We start from the raw sequence: 26,520 nt of genomic DNA on the forward strand, positions 1-26,520 counted from the left end.
TATTCCCTTTCAAAACAGACTGTCGGCCTACCAATAGCGAGCTTTATGACTTCACTGCATGGTTGCCCAATATGACCATTGGCCTCTATTCCCTCATGCTGTTTGTTGCCAGTCACAGAGATCATAATAAATTGAGCAATATGTTATTCTATGACGGCAGTAGTGAGCTATCTCACTAGGAGATCGGTTTGGAATATGAAAAAGGTGAAAGACGAGACGGCGTAATTATCCGCCGTGTGTTTATTTAGCGCTATATACACCACACGCCCATTTTCTGACAACTAATGTACCAGATGATATAGAAGCCTACATAAAGCAGCGCGGCGTGTCGCAGCCATATGAAGCGTAAAAGATGACTCTGCGAGGTAAAGTGGCTCTAGTTACGGGCGGTGCGCAAGGCATCGGCAGAGCCGTCGCAGAAAGCCTACTGAAGAATGAAGCAAAGGTTGGTGTTTATATATAAAGTTATTAGCCTATTGTCGCCCGTAAATGGACGGTGGATTTGGTTACTTTACGCATTTTACGCGCGGCGCTTGTACCAACTTATTGTGCTTGTATGGAGCCAAAACCAACTGTGTTGCGTAAGAACCTCTTTAAATATTTGGACATAGTTTTGTAGATGTTCTGATTTTATATCCGCAGGTTGCACTTGTTGACTTGAATCAAAGTGTCGGAGAGGAATGCAAGAAGATTTTAGATGGAGAGTTTGGAGATGGGAACTGCATTTTCATTCAGTGTGACGTGACGGACAGATTGAAACTTAAAGGTAATGTTGCCTGACAATAAAACTGTGATACTTCTGGTTCATAGTCTGAGATGAATGCAATTCATTTGTTTGGAACATTTCCTCTCACAAGCTCTAAGCGCGGATACTACTTTCTATCACCTGGCACATGCACGAAACAATATAAACACGTGTACGAGCTCGGAAAGTATGCATACATCGCTTGTATGTATTTACATCGTGTGAGCATGTTTCAGGTGATAAACATCTGAACCCACTACCAGCGGTTTGAAAAGTTGGTTTGATTATACATTCCTATGGACATTTTATCGCCACTTCCTTACGGTAAAAAGGACCAACAGTATGGACAACCGGTAAAGTAAATGTACATTTAATTGTATTCAACATTCTAGCTTGTAAAGAATAGATTGCCATGGGGTAACCATGGTAACAGTCTGACTAGGCAAAGGTAATTGCAACTTTACTAAGGTACTGCTATTTTTTCTTTAGAGGTTATTATAGGTTATTAGCCTAACCTACTTTTTTAAAGTATAGCTATATGCCTAGTCTAACTTTAGCATTTTCCTAAATGCATAATAGTCCATTTTATTTCATGCTGCGCAGTGGTTTAGAATTCCGAATATTCTCATGTTCGATCACCTTTAGGCCTTAGGCTTATCTATTTTAAGACATCATTCACCTCTGAAACAGACTTTCATTGTGTGGAAATGAATTAGTTACTTTTGACATGATTTCCAAAACGCCACAGGCGAAAGACATTGGAATGTTCTTGGATGTAGCCTTACCTAAATATCTGTGCTTATAAGAGTCCATTCAACCAACACTGAACACTGTCAATGCACGACTGAAACTTCAACGTCGACACAGTCTATTTAGTCTTGTGAGACTGGACATTTGTTAGACATTATGTTGTTTAAGTAAAGCAACCTACTTGACTTGTTGCTCCTACCTTGGTTGAGGTGATTATTATTATATACTTTTTTAATTGAAGGTTTTCTTGTGGAATGTTTTCAGCTGAAAGGCACGTGCTGGTGAATACCTGTTAAATTGCAGTTTTTGTGGCCTAGATAATTGTTTGGGTGTACTTGTTTACTTAGACAAAGATGCAGTGTTCTTGTAGTAAATATAACCTGTATAATCAATCTTAGAGCTAGATGTTCTTCTTTTATATAGAATCTAAATTATAGTTTAGATGTAAATAAACAAAGATGCAATGTTCTTGACAAATGTCCATCTCGTATGGACTGGTAGTGTTCTTCTTGTAGGGGTAAATCTATAGTTAATCAACCTAAGTGTTGGACTCTTCTTTCATATTGCAGATGCTTTTCAAAGTACAGTCGACCGGTTTGGAAGATTGGACATTGTTGTCAACAATGCTGGCATTAACAATGAGAAGGACTGGGAGAAGACCATTGAAGTAAATCTGGTAAGAGGAGTGGGTGTGGGTGGGTGGGTGACTAACACCAGTAAATGTTAGTTTGAATGTATGTTTGTCATTGAATGTCTTGTCATTGAGATAGTTTGTGAAAATCTATTTTTCTAAAACAATCTGTTACTTGACTAACTGCAAAATCAATCTTACATGATGCTGTAGTTTAGCCTAGTTGACATTATATTACATGATGCTGTAGTTTAGCCAAGTTTACATTATATTACATGACTCTGTAGTTTAGCCTAGTTACATTACATTACATGATGCTGTAGTTTAGCCTAGTTTACATTATATTACATGATGCTGTAGTTTAGCCAAGTTTACATTATATTACATGACTCTGTAGTTTAGCCTAGTTACATTACATTACATGATGCTGTAGTTTAGCCTAGTTGACATTTTATTACATGATGCTGTAGTTTAGCCAAGTTTACATTATATTACATGACTCTGTAGTTTAGCCTAGTTACATTACATTACATGATGCTGTAGTTTAGCCTAGTTTACATTATATTACATGCTGCTGTAGTTTAGCCTAGTTTACATTATATTACATGATGCTGTAGTTTAGCCTAGTTACATTATATTACATGATGCTGAAGTTTAGCCTAGTTTACATTATATTACATGATGCTGTAGTTTAGCCTAGTTTACATAATATTGCATGATGCTTTAGTTTAGCCTAGTTTACAGTATATTACATGATGCTGTAGTTTAGCCTAGTTTACATGATATTACATGATGCTGTAGTTTAGCCTAGTTTACATTATATTACATGATGCTGTAGTTTAGCCTAGTTTACATGATATTACATGATGCTGTAGTTTAGCCTAGTTTACAGTATATTACATGATGCTGTAGTTTAGCCTAGTTTACAGTATATTACATGATGCTGTAGTTTAGCCTAGTTTACATGATATTACATGATGCTGTAGTTTAGCCTAGTTTACATGATATTACATGATGCTGTAGTTTAGCCTAGTTTACATTATATTACATGATGCTGTAGTTTAGCCTAGTTTACATGATATTACATGATGCTGTAGTTTAGCCTAGTTTACATTATATTACATGATGCTGTAGTTTAGCCTAGTTTACATTATATTGCATGATGCTTTAGTTTAGCCTAGTTTACAGTATATTACATGATGCTGTAGCTTAGCCTAGTTTACATTATATTACATGATGCTGTAGTTTAACCTAGTTTACACGATGCTGTAGTTTAGCCTAGTTTACATTATATTACATGATGGCAGCGAAGAGTTCTACCACAGTCTGAATAAGAGCAAAACAGTGTGACTGTTGTATGAGTTGGATATTGAAACTCAAGCCCTCTTGTTTCTTTCCATAGACGTCAGTCATCAAGGGAACATACCTGGCCCTGGATCATATGAGCAAAGAGTATGGAAAAGAAGGAGGAGTCATCATCAATGTCTCATCCATGGCAGGTAAGGTTGCTCCATACATGCATCAGTACTTTGTGTACTGTACGCTGCACATCAATACATTGAAGCCTTCACAGACATAAGAAAAAGGGAAACAGTGGTGTATGTGGATGTGGGAATGACTAGCTATGTCTTTGGCAATGCGGTTGCTTTCAGCAGATGTGAGCAACCCCTATGTACTGGAATATGTCACAGGTCATCAGCTATAAAGAACCACAATGACTTCATTCCCTGTTATTGTTGAAATTCCCAGGCCTTTGTTTTGGCACGATATGGTTACACAGTGTACCATAACACAACACAACACAGGTGTAAGGCAAACATTACAACATTACCGCTTGATAGATTAGAGTTTGATGTTGTTTTCACAGTGGACAATAAGCATTGCTGTGTGCGTCTACTATTTGCTTAGTGGGGTAGGTTCAGGCTGTTCTATCGCCTCAGTCGGCAAACTAACAACTACACTACTTCTCATTTTTCAGTGTTTCTCCACAGCAGCATGTGGAGATTGAGAAAGCATGTTATTAGTGCAATCCAAGTCAACCACTTTGTGCAAGAATTGTCTGAATGTCTGTCTGTGGTTCAATGGCTTACATCTTGATCCGGCAGTAAAATCATTAAACTGACAAGGAAGTGGTGGTGGGGTCGGGGTTCAACTTGGTGTGTGGTGGGCTGTGTTGGATTGGGAGAGATTTGTTGCAGTGGAGACAGTAATGCCATGACAGACAGCCCACTGACTGTGAGACTCAGTCAAGTGTCACGAAATCTGTTTTCATAGAAGCAGCACACCTGGGTTCACATACTATTGAAAATCTTTCAAATGCTTTCTGCGTTTTCTCAAGTCTGCCTTGAGTACCAGCTGGGTGGGGTTTGGACTAACAAACGGAATTTAGAATGGTGGTACTCATAGAAAAATAGTGATTTATCAACCAATCCTACAAGCTTCTGGTAGGAGATAACCATTGGTAAATACCATTTGTTCTCAGCCTCAGTGCTGTAGCACAACCTTGGCTGTTTGCATTTTGAAACGCCCCTAATTAAAAAGGCAAATGCATACCATTCCGGTGCACATCCAAGTGCTATCCACCCTCTGGTTTTCGGCAACGGACACTTTTCAGTGGGTGCTTGCCGATCACAGCCCTCCATGAGCCAATATTTTCGACGCAATCATCAGCAAAACAAACATTAACACATACAATTTCCATGCACCATCTCACAACAGGTGGGTTCCCAAACACGAACGGAGCAATAGACGGCACCCACATCAGCATAACATCACCATCCTAAACGATTTCAACTATGTAAACAGAAATGGATGGATGGCTTGTTGGCGAGTGTTGCCTACTCATTTGAAGTATATTTGCCATTGCTAAGGCAACTTGAATTGTCCCAATGGTCCTCTTTTTGTAGTTGTTTTTATTTTTACTGGTCAAGTCACAACTGAGTGAGCCAAATAAAACATTTTGGTTGTACTCTATCTGACACTAGCACCTCTATTTCAGTTACGGAAATATTTTTTGCCTTCGTTTTTTTGGGGGGTTGCGCCGTTATATTTCATGGTACGGAGTTGTATATCCCCCTCTGGATTTAAAGGGAGGATTTTGACCATATATGGTTAAAGTACGTCTTGAATCTTCTCAAAAATCCTATACGATTGTTTTTTGGAAACGATATCTGATGAGCCAATCTGTACTTAATGCAGAAAATGTGCCGCCTGTCTGTAGAAAGGCGCTCTCTGCAAAATGCAGCGTGTGCCAAATCTTTCAACAGAGCAAGGTTAGCCGTCTCTCATGCAATTTCCCATTATCTCAGTCTTATAGAATGTCAACAATGGTTTCACTTTGACACGTACCTCTCATTATAACAAATTACTGTACTTTATATGGATTATTATTGGAACAAATGCACTGATGTGGTCAAATTATATAGCGTGCCAAGCGATGTTTCATGAATTCCCAATGGAAATGCAATAAAAAAAATTAAATGATTTAATTATTACTCTCACAATTTCAACATATTTCCACCATTCTACGCTTGACAAGCAGTTTCCTTATTCCACCACTTGGTCCTGTGCGTACGCATGGTCATGGCTGTGTGTACATTTACACACACTCTCAAGCATCGATCAATTTCACACTGCGTGAACGTTTTTCCATGCGTGGTTTACACACAGATTTGTGCCTAGGCATGGTTGATAAATGAGACCCCTGGTCTGGTAAGCAGCAGAGATTTCCCTTCCCGTGACCCCTTTGGGTTCTTGAACACGCAGTCACAGGGAGCTAACATGTATGCCGACAGAGTGCAGAGACCAGACAGGTGGACAAGCATCACACTGGGCTGTGGTGGTCATGTGGTGTTGTGACAAGTTCTGTGCCAAGATCCACAGTTTGTGCAATAGTACTTGTGGACTTTGAGTCAGGTGCTCTTGTCTAATTTCAACATAATTGTATCTATTATCATTGGTCTGCGCAGGGCCAGTTCTAGGCATAAGTGACATAAGCTTATGCTCCCCCCCAAAAATAATGATCTATCTATCTATTTTTTGTTTTTTTTACTCAGTCGGGGTCTCAACTTACTGTTAAAAGTTAGAATAGTAGAATATATAAGGTGCAAGTTCGAAATTTGGTTATGCATCAGCAATTTGTCTCTTGTTATGTCCGTCACTGACACTCACTCAATTAGCCATGTCAGCAAAATAAAAATGGATTGGGAAGTCAGTCTAGCCAGCTATAACTTGTAGTAATCACGGCCGAATACCAACCGGGAACGCTGGGGTCGTGCCCAGGGCCCCTGGACTCCAGGTGGCCCCCATTGATTTTGTTGGTCACCCTCACTCATATATTATTTACATTGCATAAGTCATGGACAAAATGGTAGAAATGCAGGAAATTTACTTTCAAACGTACATTTATCTATCCGCTGTCGAGGGGGGGGGGGGGGGGGGGGGGTTGTGGAATATTCTAATTAAGTGAGAGAAACTTCAACTTCAGTCATTTCTTCAAACTATCATCTTTATTCAATATCGATTTAATTATAGCAATAATGAGACTGGTCAACCCGAGAGCCTAACCTTTACAGAAATGCAGAGTTCTTTATATAGCTGACACTAACCATACGTAATGTTTCTATCACAGGGGCCACTAAAATGGTTTGCCCGGGGAGCCCAACTTGGGGCGGCAGGTAGCCTAGTGGTTAGAGTAAGAGTAACCGAAAGGTTGCTGGATCGAATCCCCAGCTGACAAGGTAAAAACCCGTCGCTCTGCCTCTGAACAAGGCAGTTAACCCACTGTTCCCCGGTAGGCCGTTATTGTAAATAAGAATTTGTTCTTAACTGACTTGCCTAGTTAAATAAAGGTTAAATAAAAATGTCTAATAATAAATTCACTAAATCTCACTTATGCCCCCAAAAGGCTAGAGCCGGCCTCTGGGTCTGCTTGTTGAAATTATACTTGACAATAACATAGGTAATACATTAAGTTTCAGTAATAAAACAGTTGTAAATACAACTGGAAAATGTTGTGCTTGAAATCTCCCGTGCGAACTCTAAGAAATTATAATCATTTGATCAGAAAACAGACTGTATCGTTGGGAGGCTGTTCTCAGGCCTTTGGAATGTAAACAGCAGTGCTGAAAACATAGTTGCTTGTGTTTGATTAAGGTAGAACAGTATATAAACTGGAGGATGGTGAGTTTGCTCTTTCTCTCGTTCTCTCTCGTTCTTTCTCTCGTTCTCTAAATTCAAAGGGGTTTATCGGTATGGGAAACATGTTTACATTGCCAAATCAAGTGAAATGGATAATATAAAATGAAAACATTACACTCACAAAAGTTCCAAAGAAATAGAGACATTCTAAATGTCATATTATGTCTATATACAGTGTTGTAACAATGTGCAAATAGTTAAAGTACAAAAGGGGAAGTAAATATGGGTTGTATTTACAATGGTGTTTGTTTTTCACTGGTTGCCCTTTTCTTGTGGCAACAGGTCACAAATCTTGCTGCTGTGATGGCACACTGTGGTATTTCACCCATAGATATGGGAGTTTATCAAAATTGTATTTGTTTTGGAATTTGTGCGTCTGCGTACTCTGAGGGATAATGTCTCTCTAATATGGTCATACATTTGGCAGGAGGTTAGGAAGTGCAGCTCAGTTTCCACCTCATTTTGTGGGTAGTGTGCACATAGCCTGTCTTCTCTTGAGAGCAAGGTCTGCCTACGGCGGCCTTTCTCAATAGCAAGGATATGCTCACTGAATCTGTACATAGTCAAAGCTTTTCTTAATTTTGTGTCAGTTTGTCACGTTCTGACCTTAGTTCTTTAGTATTTTCTTTGTTTTAGTTTGGTCAGGGCGTGAGTTGGGTGGCTTATCTACTTTTGTTTTTCTATGTTGGGTTTTTTGTTTGGCCTGATATGGTTCTCAATCAGAGGCAGGTGTTTGTCGTTGTCTCTGATTGGGAACCATATTTAGGGAGCCTGTTTTTCTATTGTGTTTGGTGGGTGGTTGTTTTCCGTGTCAGTGTTTGTCCCACACGGAACTGTTTCGGTTTGTATTTCACGTGGCGTTTATTGTTTTGTTTCTGTGTTCGTTTGTTTCATTAAAATATATTATGGACACATACAACGCTGCGCATTGGTCCTCCTCTCTTTCTCCCAACGAAGACCGTTACACAGTTACAGTGGTCATGTATTCTGCCCAAGTGTACTACCTGTTTAGGGCCAAATAGCATTCTAGTTTGCTCAGTTCTTTTGTTAATTCAAATCAAATCACATTTTATTGGTCACATACACATGGTTAGCAGATGTTAGTGTAGCGTAATGCTTGTAAATTCTTTCCAATGGGTCAAGTAATTATCTTTTCATTTACTCATGATTTGGTTGGGTCTAATTGTGTTGTTGTCCTGGGGCTTTCTGAGGTCTGTTTGTGAACAGAGCCCCAGGACCAACTTTCTTAGGGGACTCTTCTCCAGGTTCATCTCTCTGCAGGTGATGGCTTTGTTATGGAAGGTTTGGGAATTGCTTCCTTTTTATTTGGTGTTTTATGTTGGCTCTCTTTTCTCTTTCTCTTCTCCCTCCCTCCTTATCACTAACTGTCTGTCTGTCTGTCTGTCTGTCTGTCTGTCTGTCTGTCTGTCTGTCTCTCTCTCTCTTTGTCTCTGTCTCTCTGTCTCTCTGTCTCTCTCTCTCTCTCTCTCTCTCTCTCTCTCTCTCTCGCCTGAACTCCATTCTCTCTCAGCCAATTCACAAACCGTTTAGTATTAAGATGAATCTCTGCTAAATATTCCATGTGACTCTGTTCAGTCACACACTTTACATTGACACTGCACATCTATCCCCTCATCTCTACTTTTGAGACCCTGCATGGTAAACAATAGCACAGTCAACTCCAAGTAAGTTTCCCTAAGGTTTGCCTGCAGAGAGTAGGAGAAAATATCACAGTTCACAACCGTGGGCCAAGAATCTCCCAGATGTCATAAATCTAAATGTAATCAAGACTATATGTTTATCACAAGCGAGACGTGGGGTTCTGGTGAATTATTGTTCTGTGGCTGTGTTGGATGATGGATGGTGTTGGATGACAGGATTTTGTGGTTGTTCGGACCTAATCCCCAAACTCAGACACTGAGCAACTAAAGAGAGAGTTGTGAAATAGTTCCATGTAGGTTGTGTTCCATGGAATTCAAAATCCAACGGAACTTTGGACTGAGTTGACTGTCCTGGAGACTGGAGGCTAATCATTCTCCTGCTGAGGTAGATTTTTTTATTTTTTATTTTTTTATTTTTTATTTAACCTTTATTTTTAACTAGGCAAGTCGGTTAGGAACAAATTCTTATTTTCAATTACTTCCTAGGAACAGTGGGTTAACTGCCTTGTTCAGAGGCAGAACGACAGATATTTACCTTGTCAGCTCGGGGATTCATTTTAGCAACCTTTCGGTTACTAGTCCAACGCTCTGACCACTAGGCTACCTGCCGCCCCATTTCTTCCTGTGATGTTTTTTTGTTTTTTTCCCCTGTCTCAGCAGCTTCTTTCTCTTTTTCGTTTCTTTCTCTCTCGTTCCTCGTTCATTACTCATTGCATAATAGTTTCGAGAGGGAGAGAGAGAAGCTTCCGATTCAAGTTGTCCCAGCACAACAGGCAAAGCTGGTTGAAATGACGTCATTTCAACCAGTTTACAACCACGTGGTTGTACTGAGGTACAACTCTGTGCATGTCCAAGATCATCCAAATATTTTATAGATGCGTAAACACATCCCTGTGCACCTGGTAACATCATATTCTATCATTACGCTACTTGTAGATGCTATTCCTCAGTGCTGTCGCTAGCAGATAAGTGAAAGTTATGCTACAAACCAAAACAAGACATTCCCCAACCATGCCTGTGGGTGATTCCGATACAGTGCCTTCAGAAAGTGTTCACACCCCTTGACTTTTTCCACATGTTGTTGTTACAAAGTGGGATTTAAATGTATTTAATTATAATTGTTGGTCAACGATCTACACAAAATACTTTAATGTCAAAGTGGTAAGTACTCTAATGTCAAAGTGGTAAATAGTGGTCAATGTAAATAGTGGTTAATGTGGTGATTCTGACAATACATATTAGAATCACCTTTGGCAGCGATTACAGCTGTGAGTCTTTCTGGGTAAATTTCCAAGAGCTTTGCACACCTGAATTGTGCAACATTTGCCCATTATTCTTTTTAACATTCTTCAAGCTCTCTCAAGTTGGTTGTTGATCTTTGCTAGACAGCCATTTCAAGTCTTGCCATAGACTTTCAAGCAGATTTAAGTCAAAACTGAAACTAGGCCACTCAGGAACATTCAGTGTCACCTTGGTAAGCAACTTCAGTCTAGATTTGGGGGAGGGAATACAGTCAGTCACAAAAGTGAACCAACAACCTAAAACGTGAGAACAGGATCCGTAATGGACCAGACACGGAAGTAAACCGTATAGTTCACCTATGGTGAACAGGCCCGCACTCTGACACCACCACAAACTGAGGTAGCAACTGTACCAAACAAACAAACGAACACTCCACACAGGCTCTACCCACGAGAGGTTATGCCCTACTTGTCCAAAATAACCTCCCTGCTACACACTATGCAAACAGTAGTAGCACTGTATCCTTTGCTAGCAGTATCTAAAAATGACCAGATGTTTCTAATCACTGGTACCAGAGGGCTCTCCCAATTATGTGGTATTTAAAACCGATTGGTTACTTTTCACACCAGGACGACACTGCCGATGCCACTTGAGGTTTTAAATGGGTTATTATCGATATTCACAGAGCACTCACGTACTCGGAACCCCACCCGGGTTGAACAAGAAACACCCTTCCCAAATTCAGTGTTTTGCAGCACACAGACCACAGATGCAGCTGACTGGAGAAGCGACTTTTACCCAAGTCAATTACAACAAAACCAAGATCATTAATTGACAGTACAACGAGGCTCATTCATCAAATTTCAGAAATACCTCTCGGTGAGAGAAGCCAGAAAAGTCTCCACCACAGAGGGGTAAACACAATTGACTCACCTCCAGAGAGCTGATTCTGAAGCTTCGCTAAACGAACATGGCTGAAAACCTTTGTGTCTCATCCTCTTCGCAATTTCCAGGTGGACTAAAGAAAAGAGAATTGAGAAATAAAAGCTGGTTTATTACAAGTTGCAACAGGGAGACGCCTCCAGCACAGAAGCAGATATCATTTCTAACTGGCCTCTTGGAGACGGGCCCTTTATATTCTAAGTCAGACAACACCAAATGTTCTGGAAACACCAGACCGAGAGGCTCGCGGTTCACAACCAAGGCAGCGGCTTTGTCAGCTGCTACAGAATCAGTGTCCCCAGAAGGTCATCAATACAACCGTGAACAGTCAGTGTGTCCTTGTACCTCCAGTCTGGTGTCAATCACTATCAACCGATATGAGCATAATCCATAACATTCAGTATAAAGCCTACTGACCATCAACGTGCACCTTGAGTGTCATAAATAGAACACTGGAAATGTATTACAGAAAGGGAAAAGATCTAAATATGCAAAATATTGTTTTAATCACTCTAAACGTGATTATGTAACAGCGATAGAACTGTTAGATAGGCTAGCTACAATGGACAACAGCATCACACATTATCTCTACCCCAAAGCCAAAACACCGCTGACATGACATCAGTTTGTTTTCTTTACCATTGAGAAGAAACGGTTGGCAAGATGCTGCTTGATGTACAACCGCAGCAAGAGCTGCAGGCGCTCACAGGCCCCGCTTTAAATGGCAGCTGCTTCTAATGGGACAAGGAGGTTTGGAATGTAGGTGGACCCACTGCCGTGTTCGGTACAGGCTTCTTCCTTCACTGGCAAGTCATGCAATGACTGACTGATTGACGAACTGACTGACTGACAGCTCCTATATTGGATCGCGGTATGTTTGATGTAAATCACTGTTTTGGTTCACCCTGTTCTTCATGATGTGCGGTAAGAGGAGCCTAACCTGAAATGTACAAAGGGTATCAGTTGACATAAGTCTTGGAACATTTTGGGGGAAGGAAAACACACGTACACATTTTAAACACTTTATTTGAATCCACAAATTACATTACATTAAGATGGATAAAAACTCTTTTAAAGGTCTTGGATACAAGAGCACTTTAAGGATAGAAAAAGCACCTTCTCCACAAAGCTAGGCTGCCAGTAAGAGCTGAACCAGAGCAGTACTTCGGCTAGTTGCTTTGCTCTCTGCAATCTGAAGGCCACTCACCATATGCACGTGGCCGAGACTGTCAAATACTATTGTCACCAACTTGCACTTATATCCAAGGCTGTCCAAGCGTGATAGGAGGGGCTGGTATTTGAGAAACTTGTCAGCAAAGGCCCGACTTCATGTATCCATCGAAGGTACAGCCCACTTCAAATCAGCACCTCCCTTTGGGCTCGCCCCGCAGCAGCAGTAACTGGCTGATTCTGCATAAAGGGTAACGCGTAATCATCTATCTCAAACCGGGCTATTCTGACGAGAACGTTTGTATGTGTGCTGTTGGTGACACCACCTGTCTTACCTCAGTAGCTACCAAGTCGACAAGGCAGACATGTCTAGCAATGTACAAGTATTTTTATGATAACAACATGTGCACACCAGAATTCTGTATTTTAACTCGGGTTGTAAAATACAGAAGGGATCATGGTTTGCAAGATACCAGAGTGCTAGGTTGTATTTTGTGGGTAGAATAGAACAGGTGTTGACCTTACCGTGAAAGGCTTTCTTACAACCCCTTCACCAACAATGCAGTTTTTAGAAAATTAAGAGTTAAGAAAATATTAACTAAATAAACAAAAGTTTAAAAAAGTTATACAATAAAATAACTAATGAGGCTATATGCTGGGGGTTCCGGTACTGATTCATGTGTGGGGGTACAGGTTAGTCGTGGTAATTGAGGTAATATGTACATGTAGATAGTGACTATGCATAGATAATAAACAGCTAGTAGCAGCAGTGTAAAAAAAGGGGGTTCAATGCAAATAGTCCAGATAGCCATTTGATATTAGCTGTTCAGCAGTCTTATGACTTGGAGGTGGAAGCTGTTAAGGAGCCTTTTGGACCTAGACTTTTTGCTCCGGTACCGCTTGCCGTGTGGTAGCAGAGAGAAAAGTCTATGACTAGGGTGGCTGGAGTCTTTGGCAATTTTTAGGGCCTTCCTCTGACACCGCCTGGTATAGAGGTCCTGGATGGCAGGAAGCTTGGCCCCACTGATGTACTGGGCCACACGCACTACCCTCTGTAGTGCCTTGCGGTCGTATGCCGAGCAGTTTCCATACCAGGCGGCAATGCAACCAGTCAGGATGCTCTCGATGGTGCAGCTGTAGAACCCCTTGAGGATCTGAGGAGCCATGCCAAATCCCCTGAGTCTCCTGAGGGAGAATAGGCGTTGTCGTGCCCCCCTCATGACTGTCCCGGTCTGTCTGGACCATGACAGTTTGGTGATGTGGACACCAAGGAACTTGAAGCTCTCGACCTGCTCCCCTACAGCCCTGTCAATGATAATGGGGGCGTGCTCGGCCCTCCTCTTCCTGCAGTCCACAATTATCTCCCCTGTCTTGATAACGTTGAGAGAGAGGTTGTTGTCCTGGCACCACCGCCATGTCTCTGACCTCCTCCTTTTTAGGTTGTCCCATCATCGTCGGTGATCAGGCCCACCACCATTGTGTCACCGGTAAATATATATATATTTTTTTAAATGTTACCTTTATTTAACTAGGCAAGTCAGTTAAGAACAAATTCTTATTTTCAATGACGGCCTAGGAACAGTGGGTTAACTGCCTTGTTCAGGGGCAGAACGACAGATTTTTACCTTGTAAGCTCGGGGATTCGATCTTGCAACCTTTCGGTTACAAATCCAATGCTCTAACCACTAGGCTACCTGCCGCCCCAATTTAACAATGCTCTAACCACTAGGCTACCTGCCGCCCCAATTTAATGATGGTATTGGAGTCGTGCTTGGCCTTGCAGTCGTGGGTGAACAGGGAGTACAGGAGGGGACCAAGTAGGCACCCCCTGAGGGGCCCCCTTCTTGAGGATCAGAGTGGCAGACCCGCTGCTGCCCACCCATACCACCTGGGGGCGGCCCGTCAGGAAATCCAGGACCCAGCCGCAGAGGGAGGTGTTTAGTCCCAGGGTCCCTAGCTTAGCATTTTGTATGTGGTGTGGGATCTTTCATCATGTTGTGTTCTTGGTGACTCTATAACTCCCAAGAAACCGTACAGTGTTATTATAGACTGTCATTAATCATACTAGAACATACCCAAGTGAACATACCCAACAATATATATGACGTCATTGCTGAGAATAAAACGCCCCAGGCGAGAAGATTTATACATTTAAAAAGGACAACAACAGCAACACAGTACCAAGTCAAAGATACAATAGACAGAACTGCAGATTATACAGCAAGCAGAGTTAGTTGGGAAAGTCAGGAAAAGTATGTTACGTTTGTAAAATATATTTTAAATCATGCAGCCCTTTACACTCGTACCTGTATACGAGTTGAAAATGGCAGATTTTGGCAATAATAAGCGCCTAAATTGGAATGTAGTGGCTGTTTCAGTAAGGGTTCTGGCTCTGCGCTTCACAGCGCTGTATGGGTTTTTAATGACAGGCATTCTGAACTTGAGCACCACTCGCAACAAAAAGTTGCCGCCATCCCTTCCAGTAATTGGGCAACTTTTACACATTTTTTGTTGTCCATGTGAGGGGAACTGCTGTAAATTAAGAGGACTGGATGTATTTTGAAAGATGAGATGTTGAGGATTATAAGAAATATCGCTTTGATGTCATACAAGCAAGCCAAACACCTGTGAGTCCAAATGTGCAATTCACATTTCCAAATCAACGTTTATGTTAACGTTTAACAACAACAGTAATTGGGTGATTCTGCAACTACAGGAACTTCTTTGTCCTCAGGGTCAATTTATGTGATTTTATCTATGTCTATGACCTCTGGAATCTTACTTTGTCTTAAATTAATCAAATGTTTAACAATGGTTGTTGTTCAAAATGGTTGCAATAAAATATTGTTTTCCTGCCTTTCCTTTAGGTAAATTAGTAATATTATGTGTAATTTATATTGATCGATTTGTTTTAGATAGAGAAATCATGTGGTTGTTTTCATAATCTCACAAAAAGGTTGGGTGGAAATATCTTATTTTTTAATGATAAATAAATATTTTCAGTTGTCACAAAGGCAAAGTTCACACATTCAGGCGTTGTGTTGAATTATTCATTTTAGGAAAACCTTAAAAAGCACCTAAAATAATGTTCAATGCAAGACAAATGTATAAGAAATGTGTTATAAATTAATTGTATAATATTTCATTTTCAACTAAAACTGATGTTTAATGGCTGTCTGAGAAAAATGACGAAAATATATAGATTCCTCAATAGTACGATCACAGCGATTATCAGATATTATTTCTCGACAAATCAAAGACAATTATAATACTGGTAAAATGGTTTTTCAATACATTTTAATTTCTGAAATCTTGCCCGAAGTGCCTGAAGTTGCAGAATCACCCAATTGTGTTATGGCGTGGATGCAGGGCTGTGTTCCAAACGAAACAACTACAAGTGAGCTTGTTCCTCAACGGCACAGCTAGGAGAGCTCACAAAAGTACCTTTATAGTTGAAGACTTTTCTTTTGAGTCATAAAAGTGCATTGAAATTGCTTAGGAACTGTGCACACTTTGGAGAGGTGTGTGGCCACTTGGAGAGACCAGTTAATCTCCTCACTCAAACCTTTGTAATGTTTGTCTTATGTTGCACCTACCCCACATTTTCCAGGAATAGTCTTATCATCTTACTGAATGTATCCAGAGTATTTTCAGATTTCGTTTTCAACAAAAGTGGCAAAGTACACTAAATGTAACATACACATAAAATCAACAGTGTAAAATTTGGATTCAGTCTTGTGTCAAGTGAGCTGTTGTGTACTCACATTTGGTCTAATCATTTTCCGATTACCTCCAAACTGTTCCCTATCCATTTCTAAAATGGTTATGCATTTTCATATTTCTTCTGTAAGAAACATTTCAATTTAGCCCTATCCATATAGGCCAATTCCCACAAGGGTAAAGGGTGAAAGCATTTGGTTCAGTATTATACTGTAATAACCAATTAAGACAGTCAGTATATCATTCACTGTAGTTCCAAATAAGGGAAGAGCAGTCTGACGTTTTATCTTACCAGCACGCCGTTCGAGCTGCTTAGGCATAAGGGGAAGTACAAGTATGCCTGAAACTGCAAGATAACGGTTGGTTGTGTTTTATGATAAATGAACCCATATTGTCATGTTATTGCACATACTTTGCTTCCTGTGTGTCCCAGCAGCAAACCTGTGGCTCCTATAGATCCCTTTCCTCCTTGTCACTTGTGTGACTGTTTTTAGCTGAAGTGGCAATAAGATTTAAGGTCAAGACTTTATACAATGTTTCCTATACAATTCCAGCTACCATATTTATGCCCTCTCCTACAAGACGGAAATTCAGCGGGAACACATGGGTGGTTTGGGAGTTCTCATAGTTAAACTCATTTTAACAGAAGGGTTCTATGTACAACCATATATCATATTTCCCAGCATGCTCTAATGCAGGGTGATTTTCAGAATTGTTTGTTTTAATGTGTTTTTGCATATACAGTAGAGGTCCGAAGTTTACATACACCTTAGCCAAATACATTTAAACTCAGTTTTTCACAATTCCTGACATTTAATCCTAGTAAAAAATCACTGTTTTAGGTCAGTTAGGATCCCCACTGTAAGAGCTGTCGCTCTCCTCATCCTCAGATGAGGTGAGGAGAGAAGGATCTTCGGACCAAAATGCGGAGTCAGGGAAATAAGCCATTTATTATTACAAATACGACGTTGACTAAACAAAACAAAACACTTTCAAAACTTACAAAAATAACAAAACGACGTAGACGCAACCTGAACATAAACTCACATACATAAACGTAAACTCACGAACAGGAACGTTACATCAAAACACACGAACAGCCAAACAGCTCCGAAAGTGAATAACGTCGATAACGACACGAAGACATCACAGGAGACAGGAGACAATCACCCACAAACAAACAGTGAGAATGCCCTACCTAAATATGACTCTTGATTAGAGGAAAACGCAAACCACCTGCCTCTAATCAAGAGCCATACCAGGCAAACCAAAAACAACATAGAAACAGATAACATAGACTGCCCACCCAAAACACATGCCCTGACCATAAACACATAAAAAACAACATAAAACAGGTCAGGACTGTTACAGTACCCCCCCCTCAAGATGCGCACGCCGGGCGCACAAGCACAAAGTCCAGGGGAGGGTCCGGGTGGGCAGTTGACCACGGTGGTGGTTCCGGCTCAGGACGCTGTCCCCATACCACCATAGTCACTCCCCTCTTCTGTCTACCCCTTCTAATGACCACCCTAACACTACCTTCCCCTAAATAAACAGCTAGCACCGGGACAAGGGGCAGCACCGGGACAAGGGGCAGCACTAGAACAAGGGGCAGCACCTGGATAAGGACCATCACCGGGACAAGGGGCAGCACCGGGACAAGGGGCAGCACCGGGACAAGGGGCAGCACCGGGACAAGGGGCAGCACCGGGACAAGGGGCAGCACCGGGACAAGGGGCAACACCGGGACAAGGGGCAGATCCCGGCTGAAGGACTCTAGCAGGTCCTGTTTGGACGGCTCTGGCAGGTCCATGCAGGCTGACGGCTCTCGACGCTCATGGCAGGCTGACGGCTCTCGACGCTCATGGCAGACTGACGGCTCTCTACGCTCATGGCAGGCTGACGGCTCTCGACGCTCATGGCAGGCTGACGGCTCTCGACGCTCATGGCAGGCTGACGGCTCTGGCTGCTCATGGCTCTCTGACGGCTCTGGCTGCTCATGGCTCTCTGACGGCTCTGGCTGCTCATGGCTCTCTGACGGCTCTGGCTGCTCATGGCTCGCTGGCGGCTCTGGCAGATCCTGTCTGGTTGGCGGCTCTGGCAGATCCTGTCTGGTTGGCGGCTCTGGCAGATCCTGTCTGGTTGGCGGCTCTGGCAGATCCTGTCTGGTTGGCGGCTCTGGCAGATCCTGTCTGGTTGGCGGCTCTAGCGGCTCCTGTCTGGCTGACGGCTCTAGCGGCTCCTGTCTGGCGGATGGCTCTGTAGGCTCATGGCAGACGGGCGGCTTTGCAGGCTCATGGCAGACGGGCGGCTTTGCAGGCTCATGGCAGACGGATGGCTCAGATGGCGCTGGGGAGACGGATGGCTCAGATGGCGCTGGGGAGACGGATGGCTCAGATGGCGCTGGGGAGACGGATGGCTCAGATGGCGCTGGGGAGACGGATGGCTCAGATGGCGCTGGGGAGACGGATGGCTCAGATGGCGCTGGGGAGACAGATAGCTCTGTAGGGAGGAGAAGGAGAGACAGCCTGGTGCGTGGTCTAGGCACCGGCTGCGCTGGAGAGGAGGAAACAGCAGGAGAGAGAACCCGGAGAGACAGCCTGGTACGGGGGGCTGCCACCGGAGGACTGGTACATGGAGGTGGCACCGGATATACCGGACCGTGAAGGAGGACCCGTGCTCTTGAGCACCGAGCCTCCCCAACCCTGCCAGGTTGAATGAACCCCGTAGCCCTGCCAGTGCGGCGAGGTGGAATAGCCCGCACTGGGCTATGCAGGCGAACCGGGGACACCACCTGTAAGGCTGGTGCCATGTACACCGGCCCGAGGAGACGTACTGGAGACCAGCTACGTTGGGCCGGCTTCATGGCACCCGGCTCGATGCCCAACCTAGCCCTCCCAGTGCGGCAAGGTGGAATAGCCCGCACTGGGCTAAGCACGCGTACTGGGGACACCGTGCGCTTTACCGCATAACACGGTGTCTTACCAGTACGACGCCTTCTACCTCCACGGTAAGCACGGGGAGTTTGCTCGGGTATCCTACCCGGCTTTGCCACACTCCTCGTGTGCCCCCCCCCAAGAAATTTTTGGGTCTTACTCACGGGCTCCCAACCGCGTCGTCGCGCTGCCTCCTCATACCAGCGCCGCTCAGCCTTCGCTGCTTCCAATTCCTCCTTTGGACGGCGATATTCCCCTGGTTGAGCCCAAGGTCCTCTACCGTCCAATATCTCCTCCCAAGTCCAGAAGTTCTTGTTGCGCCGTCGAGCATTCCCATACCGCTTGGTCTCTGTATTTTGGTGGGTGATTCTGTAAGAGCTGTCGCTCTCCTCATCCTCAGATGAGGTGAGGAGAGAAGGATCTTCGGACCAAAATGCGGAGTCAGGGAAATAAGCCATTTATTATTACAAATACGACGTTGACTAAACAAAACAAAACACTTTCAAAACTTACAAAAATAACAAAACGACGTAGACGCAACCTGAACATAAACTCACATACATAAACGTAAACTCACGAACAGGAACGTTACATCAAAACACACGAACAGCCAAACAGCTCCGAAAGTGAATAACGTCGATAACGACACGAAGACATCACAGGAGACAGGAGACAATCACCCACAAACAAACAGTGAGAATGCCCTACCTAAATATGACTCTTGATTAGAGGAAAACGCAAACCACCTGCCTCTAATCAAGAGCCATACCAGGCAAACCAAAAACAACATAGAAACAGATAACATAGACTGCCCACCCAAAACACATGCCCTGACCATAAACACATAAAAAACAACATAAAACAGGTCAGGACTGTTACACCCACTTTATTTTAAGAATGTGAAATTTCAGAACAATAGTAGAGAGAATGTGAAATTTCAGCTTTTATTTATTTCATCACATTCCCAGTGGGTCAGAAGTTTACATACACTCATTTAGTATTTGGTAGCATTGCCTTCAAATTGTTTAACTTAGGTCAAACGTTTCTGGTAGCCTTCAACAAGCTTCCCACAATAAGTTGGGTGAATTTTGGCCCATTCCTCCTGATAGAGCTGGTGTAACTGAGTCAGGTTTGTAGGCGTCCTTGCTCGCACACGCTTTTTCAGTTCTGCCCACACATTTTCTATGGGATTGGGGTCAGGGCTTTGTGATGTCCATTCCAATTCCTTGACTTTGTTGTCCTTAAGCCATTTTGCCACAACTTTGAGAGTTTGCGACCAAGCTTTAACTTCCTGACTGATGTCTTGAGATGTTGCTTCAATATATCCACATTATTTTCCTCCCTCATGATGCCATCTATTTTGTGAAGTGCACCAGTCCCTCCTGCAGCAAAGCACCCCCCACAACATGATGCTGCCATCCCCGTGCTTCACGGCTTGCAAGCCTCCCCATTTTTCCTCCAAACATAACGATGGTCATTATGGCCAAACAGTTATATTTTTGTTTCATCAGACAGAGGACATTTCTACAAAAAGTACAATTTTTGTCCCCATGTGCAGTTGCAAACCGTAGTCTGGCTTTTTTTATGGCAGTTTTGGAGCAGTGGCTTCTTCCTTGCTGAGCGGCCTTTCATGTTATGTCGATATAGGACTCGTTTTACTGTGAATATAGATACTTTTGTACCTGTTTCCTCCAGCATCTTCACAAGGTCCTTTGCTGTTGTTCTGGGATTGATTTGCACTTTTCGCACCAAAGTACATTCATCTCTAGGAGACAGAACGCGTCTCCTTCCTGAGCAGAATGACGGCTGCGTGGTCCCATGGCGTTTATACTTGCGTACTATTGTTTGTACAGATGAACGTGGTACCTTCAGGCGTTTGGAAATTGCTCCCAAGGATGAACCAGACTTGTGGAGGTCTACAATTTTTTTCCTGAGGTCTTGGCTGATTTCTTTTGATTTTCCCATGATGTCAAGCAAAGGGGCAATGCATTTCAAGGTAGGCCTTGAAATACATCCACAGGTACACCTCCAATTGACTCAAATTATGTCAATTAGCCTATCAGAAGCTTCTAAAGCATGACCTAATTTTCCAAGCTGTTTAAAGGCACAGTCAACTTAGTGTATGTAAACTTCTGACCCACTGGAATTGTGATACAGTGAATGATAAGTGAAATAATCTGTCTGTAAACAATTGTTGGAAAAATTACTTGTGTCATGCACAAAGTAGATGTCCTAACCGACTTGCCAAAACTAAGACATTTGTGGGGTGGTTGAAAAATTAGTTTTAATGACTCCAACCTAAGTGTATGTAAACTTCTGACTTCAACTGTACAGTACATTGATTGGGTGATACATTTTATGCTACACAAAGATAAATAACATTTATTTTTTTAACTAAACCAATCTGTTAGTAGGTGGACTTATTGCACGCGTTACTGAGATGGTTGCTCCAGTTTGAATACTGAGACTACATCAAGGACCTGATCTTCCCTGGCAATTTTTTTGAATGCAGGTTGCGGTTGATTTAAACAATTCCACTTGTTGGATATCGTAACTCTGGCTAGATTCCAATAGCAATTACACATCACTTTGTGAGCCAGAATAATGTGACTTGCAGGCCTGACGTGGCCTGTAAACCAAGGGTTTCCTAACACCACTGTGATAGGGTTTAACTAAGCCCGTCAACAAGTGGCCTTACGATAGACAGATCTCTTCATAAATAATTTGATTTTAAAGGCTGGTGGAACCATTCATGGAGGGTTCTAAGAATAACCTTTATATAATAAAATGGTTCTTAGTAGAACCATATTCAAGGTGTTCTATGAAGATATCTACATGGTAGACCCTCTGCACCAAAAAGGGTTCAGAAAAACTGAAGAACACTATATGGTTCTACAAAGCACACATTTTTTTTTAAATGCATGTAAACATTCTCTTTGAGCTCAATTCCCTTTGATTTGACTATGTTCCCAGAGGGGTTTTTCCTTCTAATTTCACCTCTGTTCTCTTATACAAATGTGTTGAGAGGTTTCAGAAACAAAGTGCCTTGCTGTACTCCATACAACAGGTTTCTCTTAAGGTTTGCCCTGGCTCTATCCTTTTTAAAAGGGAAAACTAATGATTGATCTTCACAAGGTGAAGGTTTTATGTGTCCATAAAAGGAAGTTGAGCCCATTATTTGGAGGGGGAAGCGAGTTCTCCTGAAATGTAATGTTCTGGAGATTGTTCTGGCTTAAACAGAACTTGGCGGCCGGCCCAACACACACAAACACACAGCTTTTTCATGTTTGAATTAAGTCGAAATAGGGAGAAATATTTTGCCTTGGAGGATCCTGTTTTTCCATGACGGGAAAGGCATAGAGAATAAGTTACAGTACTCATTCATTTCTAGCGAGCGATATGAGATCTCAGTAAAAACCTCAGATTCCACTTTAGCGCGCTTACACAAACACACACACACAGACACACACACACAAACACACACATACACAGAGGACAAGTAACCTCTGTAACAATGACTTTAGAGTGATTGCATTGTTGATAAGCGCCGTCAATGAAAAACGCCTGAGATTTAAATGGGTACCATGTGGAGTATGTTGGTGAGTTACCATGACTGTAAACTTTGTTTATTCTTCTTTCTTTCTGTCTTTTTCAGCGTTCCTTCATTCCCCCTACCAGCCAGTGTACACGGCCACAAAGCACGGGGTGATAGGCTTCTCCAGAGCCATAGCGGTAAGTTCTAACACACCCCCAAACCTCTCCTCGAGTACACCTAGCCGTTCTACATACAGTGCCCTCCGTAATTATTGGGACAGTGAAACACTTTATTCTTCTTTTGGCTCTGCACTCCAAAAGTGTGGATTTTAAATCAATATGAGGTTAAAGTGCAGACTGGCAAATTCACTTATGTGTATTAAAGTAGTAAAAAGTATAGCCTACCAATTGGCTTGTCGCAGTGTTTGAGGCGTCACTACAGACATGGGTTTGATCCCAGGCTGTGTCACAGCCGGCCGTGACCGGGATACCAATGAGGCGGCGCACAATTGGCCCAGCGTCGTCCGGGATAGGGGGGGGTTTGGCCGGCCAGGAATGTCCTTGTCCCATCGCGTTCTAGCGACTCCGGGTTGGGTGCATGCACTGTCGCCATTTGTACGTGTTTCCTCTGACATATTGGTGCGGCTGGCTTCCGGGTTAAGCGAGCTATGTGTCAAGAAGCAGTGCGGCTTGGCAGGGTCATGTTTTGGAGGAGGCATGGCTCTCGACGTTCGCCTCTCCCGAGTCCATACGGGAGTTGTAAGCGATGGGACAAGACTGTAACTACCAATTAGATATCATGCAATTGGGTAGAAAAATAGGTGAAAGTACAAAAAATACATAAGTTTAGTATTTGGTCCCATACTCCTAGCACGCAATGACTACATCAAGCTTGTGACTCAAAGAATTTGCTGGATGCATTTGCTGTTTTGGGTTGTGTTTCAGATTATTTTGTGCCCAATAATTTTGGAGTCACTTTTATTGTAAATAAGAATAGAATATGTTTCTAAACACTTCTACAATAACGTGGCTACTACCATGATTACCATGATTACGGATAATCGTTGATGTAGTCATTGTGAGCAATTCATTTGGGAACAAATACTAAACTTTGGACTACCTTAATAGACATACAGTATGTCATCCAAAACCAGTACGGCTGATTTAAGTAATGAAGGGCTCGATGATTAGTTGACCAGTTGAATCAGATGTTGTAAAAGAATACGTGATATGTAGAATGGCTGGGGGTACTTCAGGAAAGGCATGGAAAACACTGGCCTAGACACATTCCTTTGCCCTGGGTGATTACGCTTGACCGTGTTCGGACATGTTTGTGCTCCTCTATCTCACACACACACACACACACACACACACACACACACACACACACACACATAACACACACACACACACCCTGACACGTCTGTGTTCCTTTCCTCTCCCCACGCAGGATGCAGCAGAGGTGGAGAACTATGGTGTGAGGATCAACACGCTGTGCCCTGCCTTCGTGGACACCCCTCTCCTGCGCTCCGTGGAACACGAGGACAACATGGGCAAGTTTGACAAGTTCAAGGACGACTTAAAGAGGAGCGTGCACAAGTTCGGGGTGCTTCAGTGAGTTCCTATACATGTTGTGTAGAAGTTGCCTCGTTTCCCTCCTTTTTCACTCATTACCTATCACGTTCTTTATAACTCAGATTTACAGTAAACCTATGTGGTGTATATAGGATACTGCTTCAGATTAATGTATACAAGTGTTGTTTATACCTAAACAAGTCAGCACAGACCTAGAATCAGCTTACTCTCCCCACATGGCGAAACCACCCAAATAGTAACTCCATTCTACGACATCAAGTAATACAGTATCTAGAGTAGCAAAGCCTCCCTAATCAGTGTCCATTTCCTCCTTAAATCCTGCCTTCACATAGTATGTGTGGGAGGCCATGGAGGTTGTTATCCCTCCTCAGTTTCCCTGTCTTATCTGGAGAGAGGAGCGACGGGGCCTTGGAAGCTTCCTGGTGTGTTCGTGTCTTGTCCCCTCTCTATGTCACTGTGTTTTCAGTGCTTTGGACCACATCAGATAAGGTTTTCTACTTCAGAAGCAAACGGCGGTAGAGATATACAGATACAAACGTTGAGGGGTATTCTGAGGAAAGACTTAACTAACTTTGTCAACATTATTTGAAATGATTAAGTTTGCTACAATATGCATCCGAAACATGCAAAGACAAATATTGAGAAATACAGTGTGTTTGAGATAAGATGCACTTAAAATCATATGCAGGCCAAGTTTTGTTATTTATATCAGAATGCACTTCAGTCTTGAATGCTTACATTTACCAGCTCAGCTGCTTTAAAGTACAGTATTTCGCAATACCTTGTCCAAGCTGTTTGGCCTGGGGTAAGGTGATTTGATAAATCTGTTGGCTACAGTGTCAAAAAGAGGCCTTTTTAAATGTTGATCTTGCATCTCTTTCAGCCAGGAAATTGTTGAATTAAGTTACATCATGTTTCAGGAATTCTCTGATATAATCCTGAGGGCATTTTGCAACCTAAATTGTTAGCTAGTCCAATTCAATCCAAAAAAAGAGAATGTAGGATCATGGCCTCTCTCTTTCCTGGGTCGTGTTCATTAGCCACCAGGCAGAAGACAACCCGAATAAACCAGGGAGGAACTATCTGGACACTGTGTTCCCAACCTAACACGACCCTGTTATCTCTATCTCTCGACCTCTATCCCCAGACCGTCGCTGATCGCAGAGGGAGTGTTGCGCCTGATAACTGATACCGGTCTAAACGGCGCCGTGATGAAGATAACCTGCTCTAAAGGGATCCACTTCCACACCTACGAGCCCCTGTCCGCTTGAGAGGAACAACACGGGATACCGTCGGGACTTCTGTCACCCACCCAGACAAAGGAACTTCAAGTAGTCGGAGTATGGAGTCATTCAGAAAGTAGACCCATGTGTCTATGGAATTGGTAGAAATGTAGGCCCATTGAATTAGGAATTAGAATAGTCATTTAATGGGACCTCTATTTGTATGCCTACGTTGGATGTAACCAAGATTCCAGTAGTCTTACTTAATAGGTGTGAACAAAGGTAGACAAAGAGGGTTTAGTTTTCGGGTTTCCCTCATCATAAAATCCTCCAGTTGATTTGACTAGTATGAGAGACTTGGTACACATTGACTGCTGTATTTATTTTATTTTATTTATTTAACTAGGCAAGTCAGCTAAGAAAAAATTGTTATTACCCAATTATGAAATGGACATTTTATCACAAAGCACAATATGTGTTTACAATTCTACCAAAATAACTGTAGTTTATTTATGATACAATAGCATACTTTATTATCACAGAATATGTGAAAATTGTGTTTTTGTTGTCTGTCAGACAATAAACGTTGACTCCTTTCCTCTTCTCATTCCCTTGTTACGTGACTATGTACGTAACGCAGTATCTGTAACACAGTAATGCAGGTCTAGCTGGCAGAAAGAGGACTCCTGAGGGCTGGGGAGTTGTCAGCACGCTACCTAGCTGAGCATGTTGCCGTTGGGCTAAGTATGTTGCCGTTGGGAGTGTCCACCTCAGCTCCACTACCATGCAGTAAAACAGGCTTTGACGAGAGGAGAAACTGTGACAAAGACCTATGTAAATCATGCATGTAGACAGACAGATTTTTTGTTGTTGTATTTTTCAATCCTTTGCTGCTTTTAGTTAATTCCAGGATGTATGCGTGACAGGAATTAGGGGTCCCGTGTAGCTCAGTTGGTAGAGCATGGCGCTTGCAACGCCAGGATTGTGGGTTCGATTCCCACGGGGGGCCAGTACAAAAAAAAAAAAAGTATGAATGTATGTACTTGTAAGTCGCTCTGGATAAGAGCGTCTGCTAAATGACTTAAATGTAAATGTAAATGTAATTAACATTTGGATATTCCCCCCTCCTCCCGCCATCCCTCTCCCCCCGCCCGCCCTCCCGCTATCAGCT

The 26,520-nt window shown here is 42.6% G+C and overlaps 1 protein-coding gene across 1 annotated transcript; it reads left to right on the forward strand.

The window, feature by feature from the left end:
• Positions 1–149: 149 nt before the first annotated feature.
• LOC129841319 (15-hydroxyprostaglandin dehydrogenase [NAD(+)]-like) lies at positions 150–25,956 on the forward strand. The gene is made up of 7 exons (XM_055909536.1): positions 150–445; positions 643–766; positions 2,065–2,171; positions 3,529–3,625; positions 22,652–22,728; positions 23,981–24,144; positions 25,274–25,956. The coding sequence occupies exons 1-7, from the start codon at positions 353–355 to the stop codon at positions 25,395–25,397; spliced, it is 786 nt and encodes a 261-aa protein (XP_055765511.1). The 5' UTR covers positions 150–352; the 3' UTR covers positions 25,398–25,956.
• Positions 25,957–26,520: the final 564 nt, after the last annotated feature.

The sequence above is a fragment of the Salvelinus fontinalis genome, chromosome 42 (assembly GCF_029448725.1).
Source record: "Salvelinus fontinalis isolate EN_2023a chromosome 42, ASM2944872v1, whole genome shotgun sequence".
NCBI lineage: Eukaryota > Metazoa > Chordata > Actinopteri > Salmoniformes > Salmonidae > Salvelinus > Salvelinus fontinalis.

Excerpts from the sequence above, each read along its gene's own strand:
- LOC129841319 (XM_055909536.1), top strand. The coding sequence starts at position 353 with ATGACTCTGCGAGGTAAAGTGGCTCTAGTTACGGGCGGTGCGCAAGGC. Across the intron at positions 767-2,064 it reads GGACAGATTGAAACTTAAAG|ATGCTTTTCAAAGTACAGTC; the intron begins GTAATGTTGCCT and ends TTCATATTGCAG. Across the intron at positions 22,729-23,980 it reads GCTTCTCCAGAGCCATAGCG|GATGCAGCAGAGGTGGAGAA; the intron begins GTAAGTTCTAAC and ends CTCCCCACGCAG.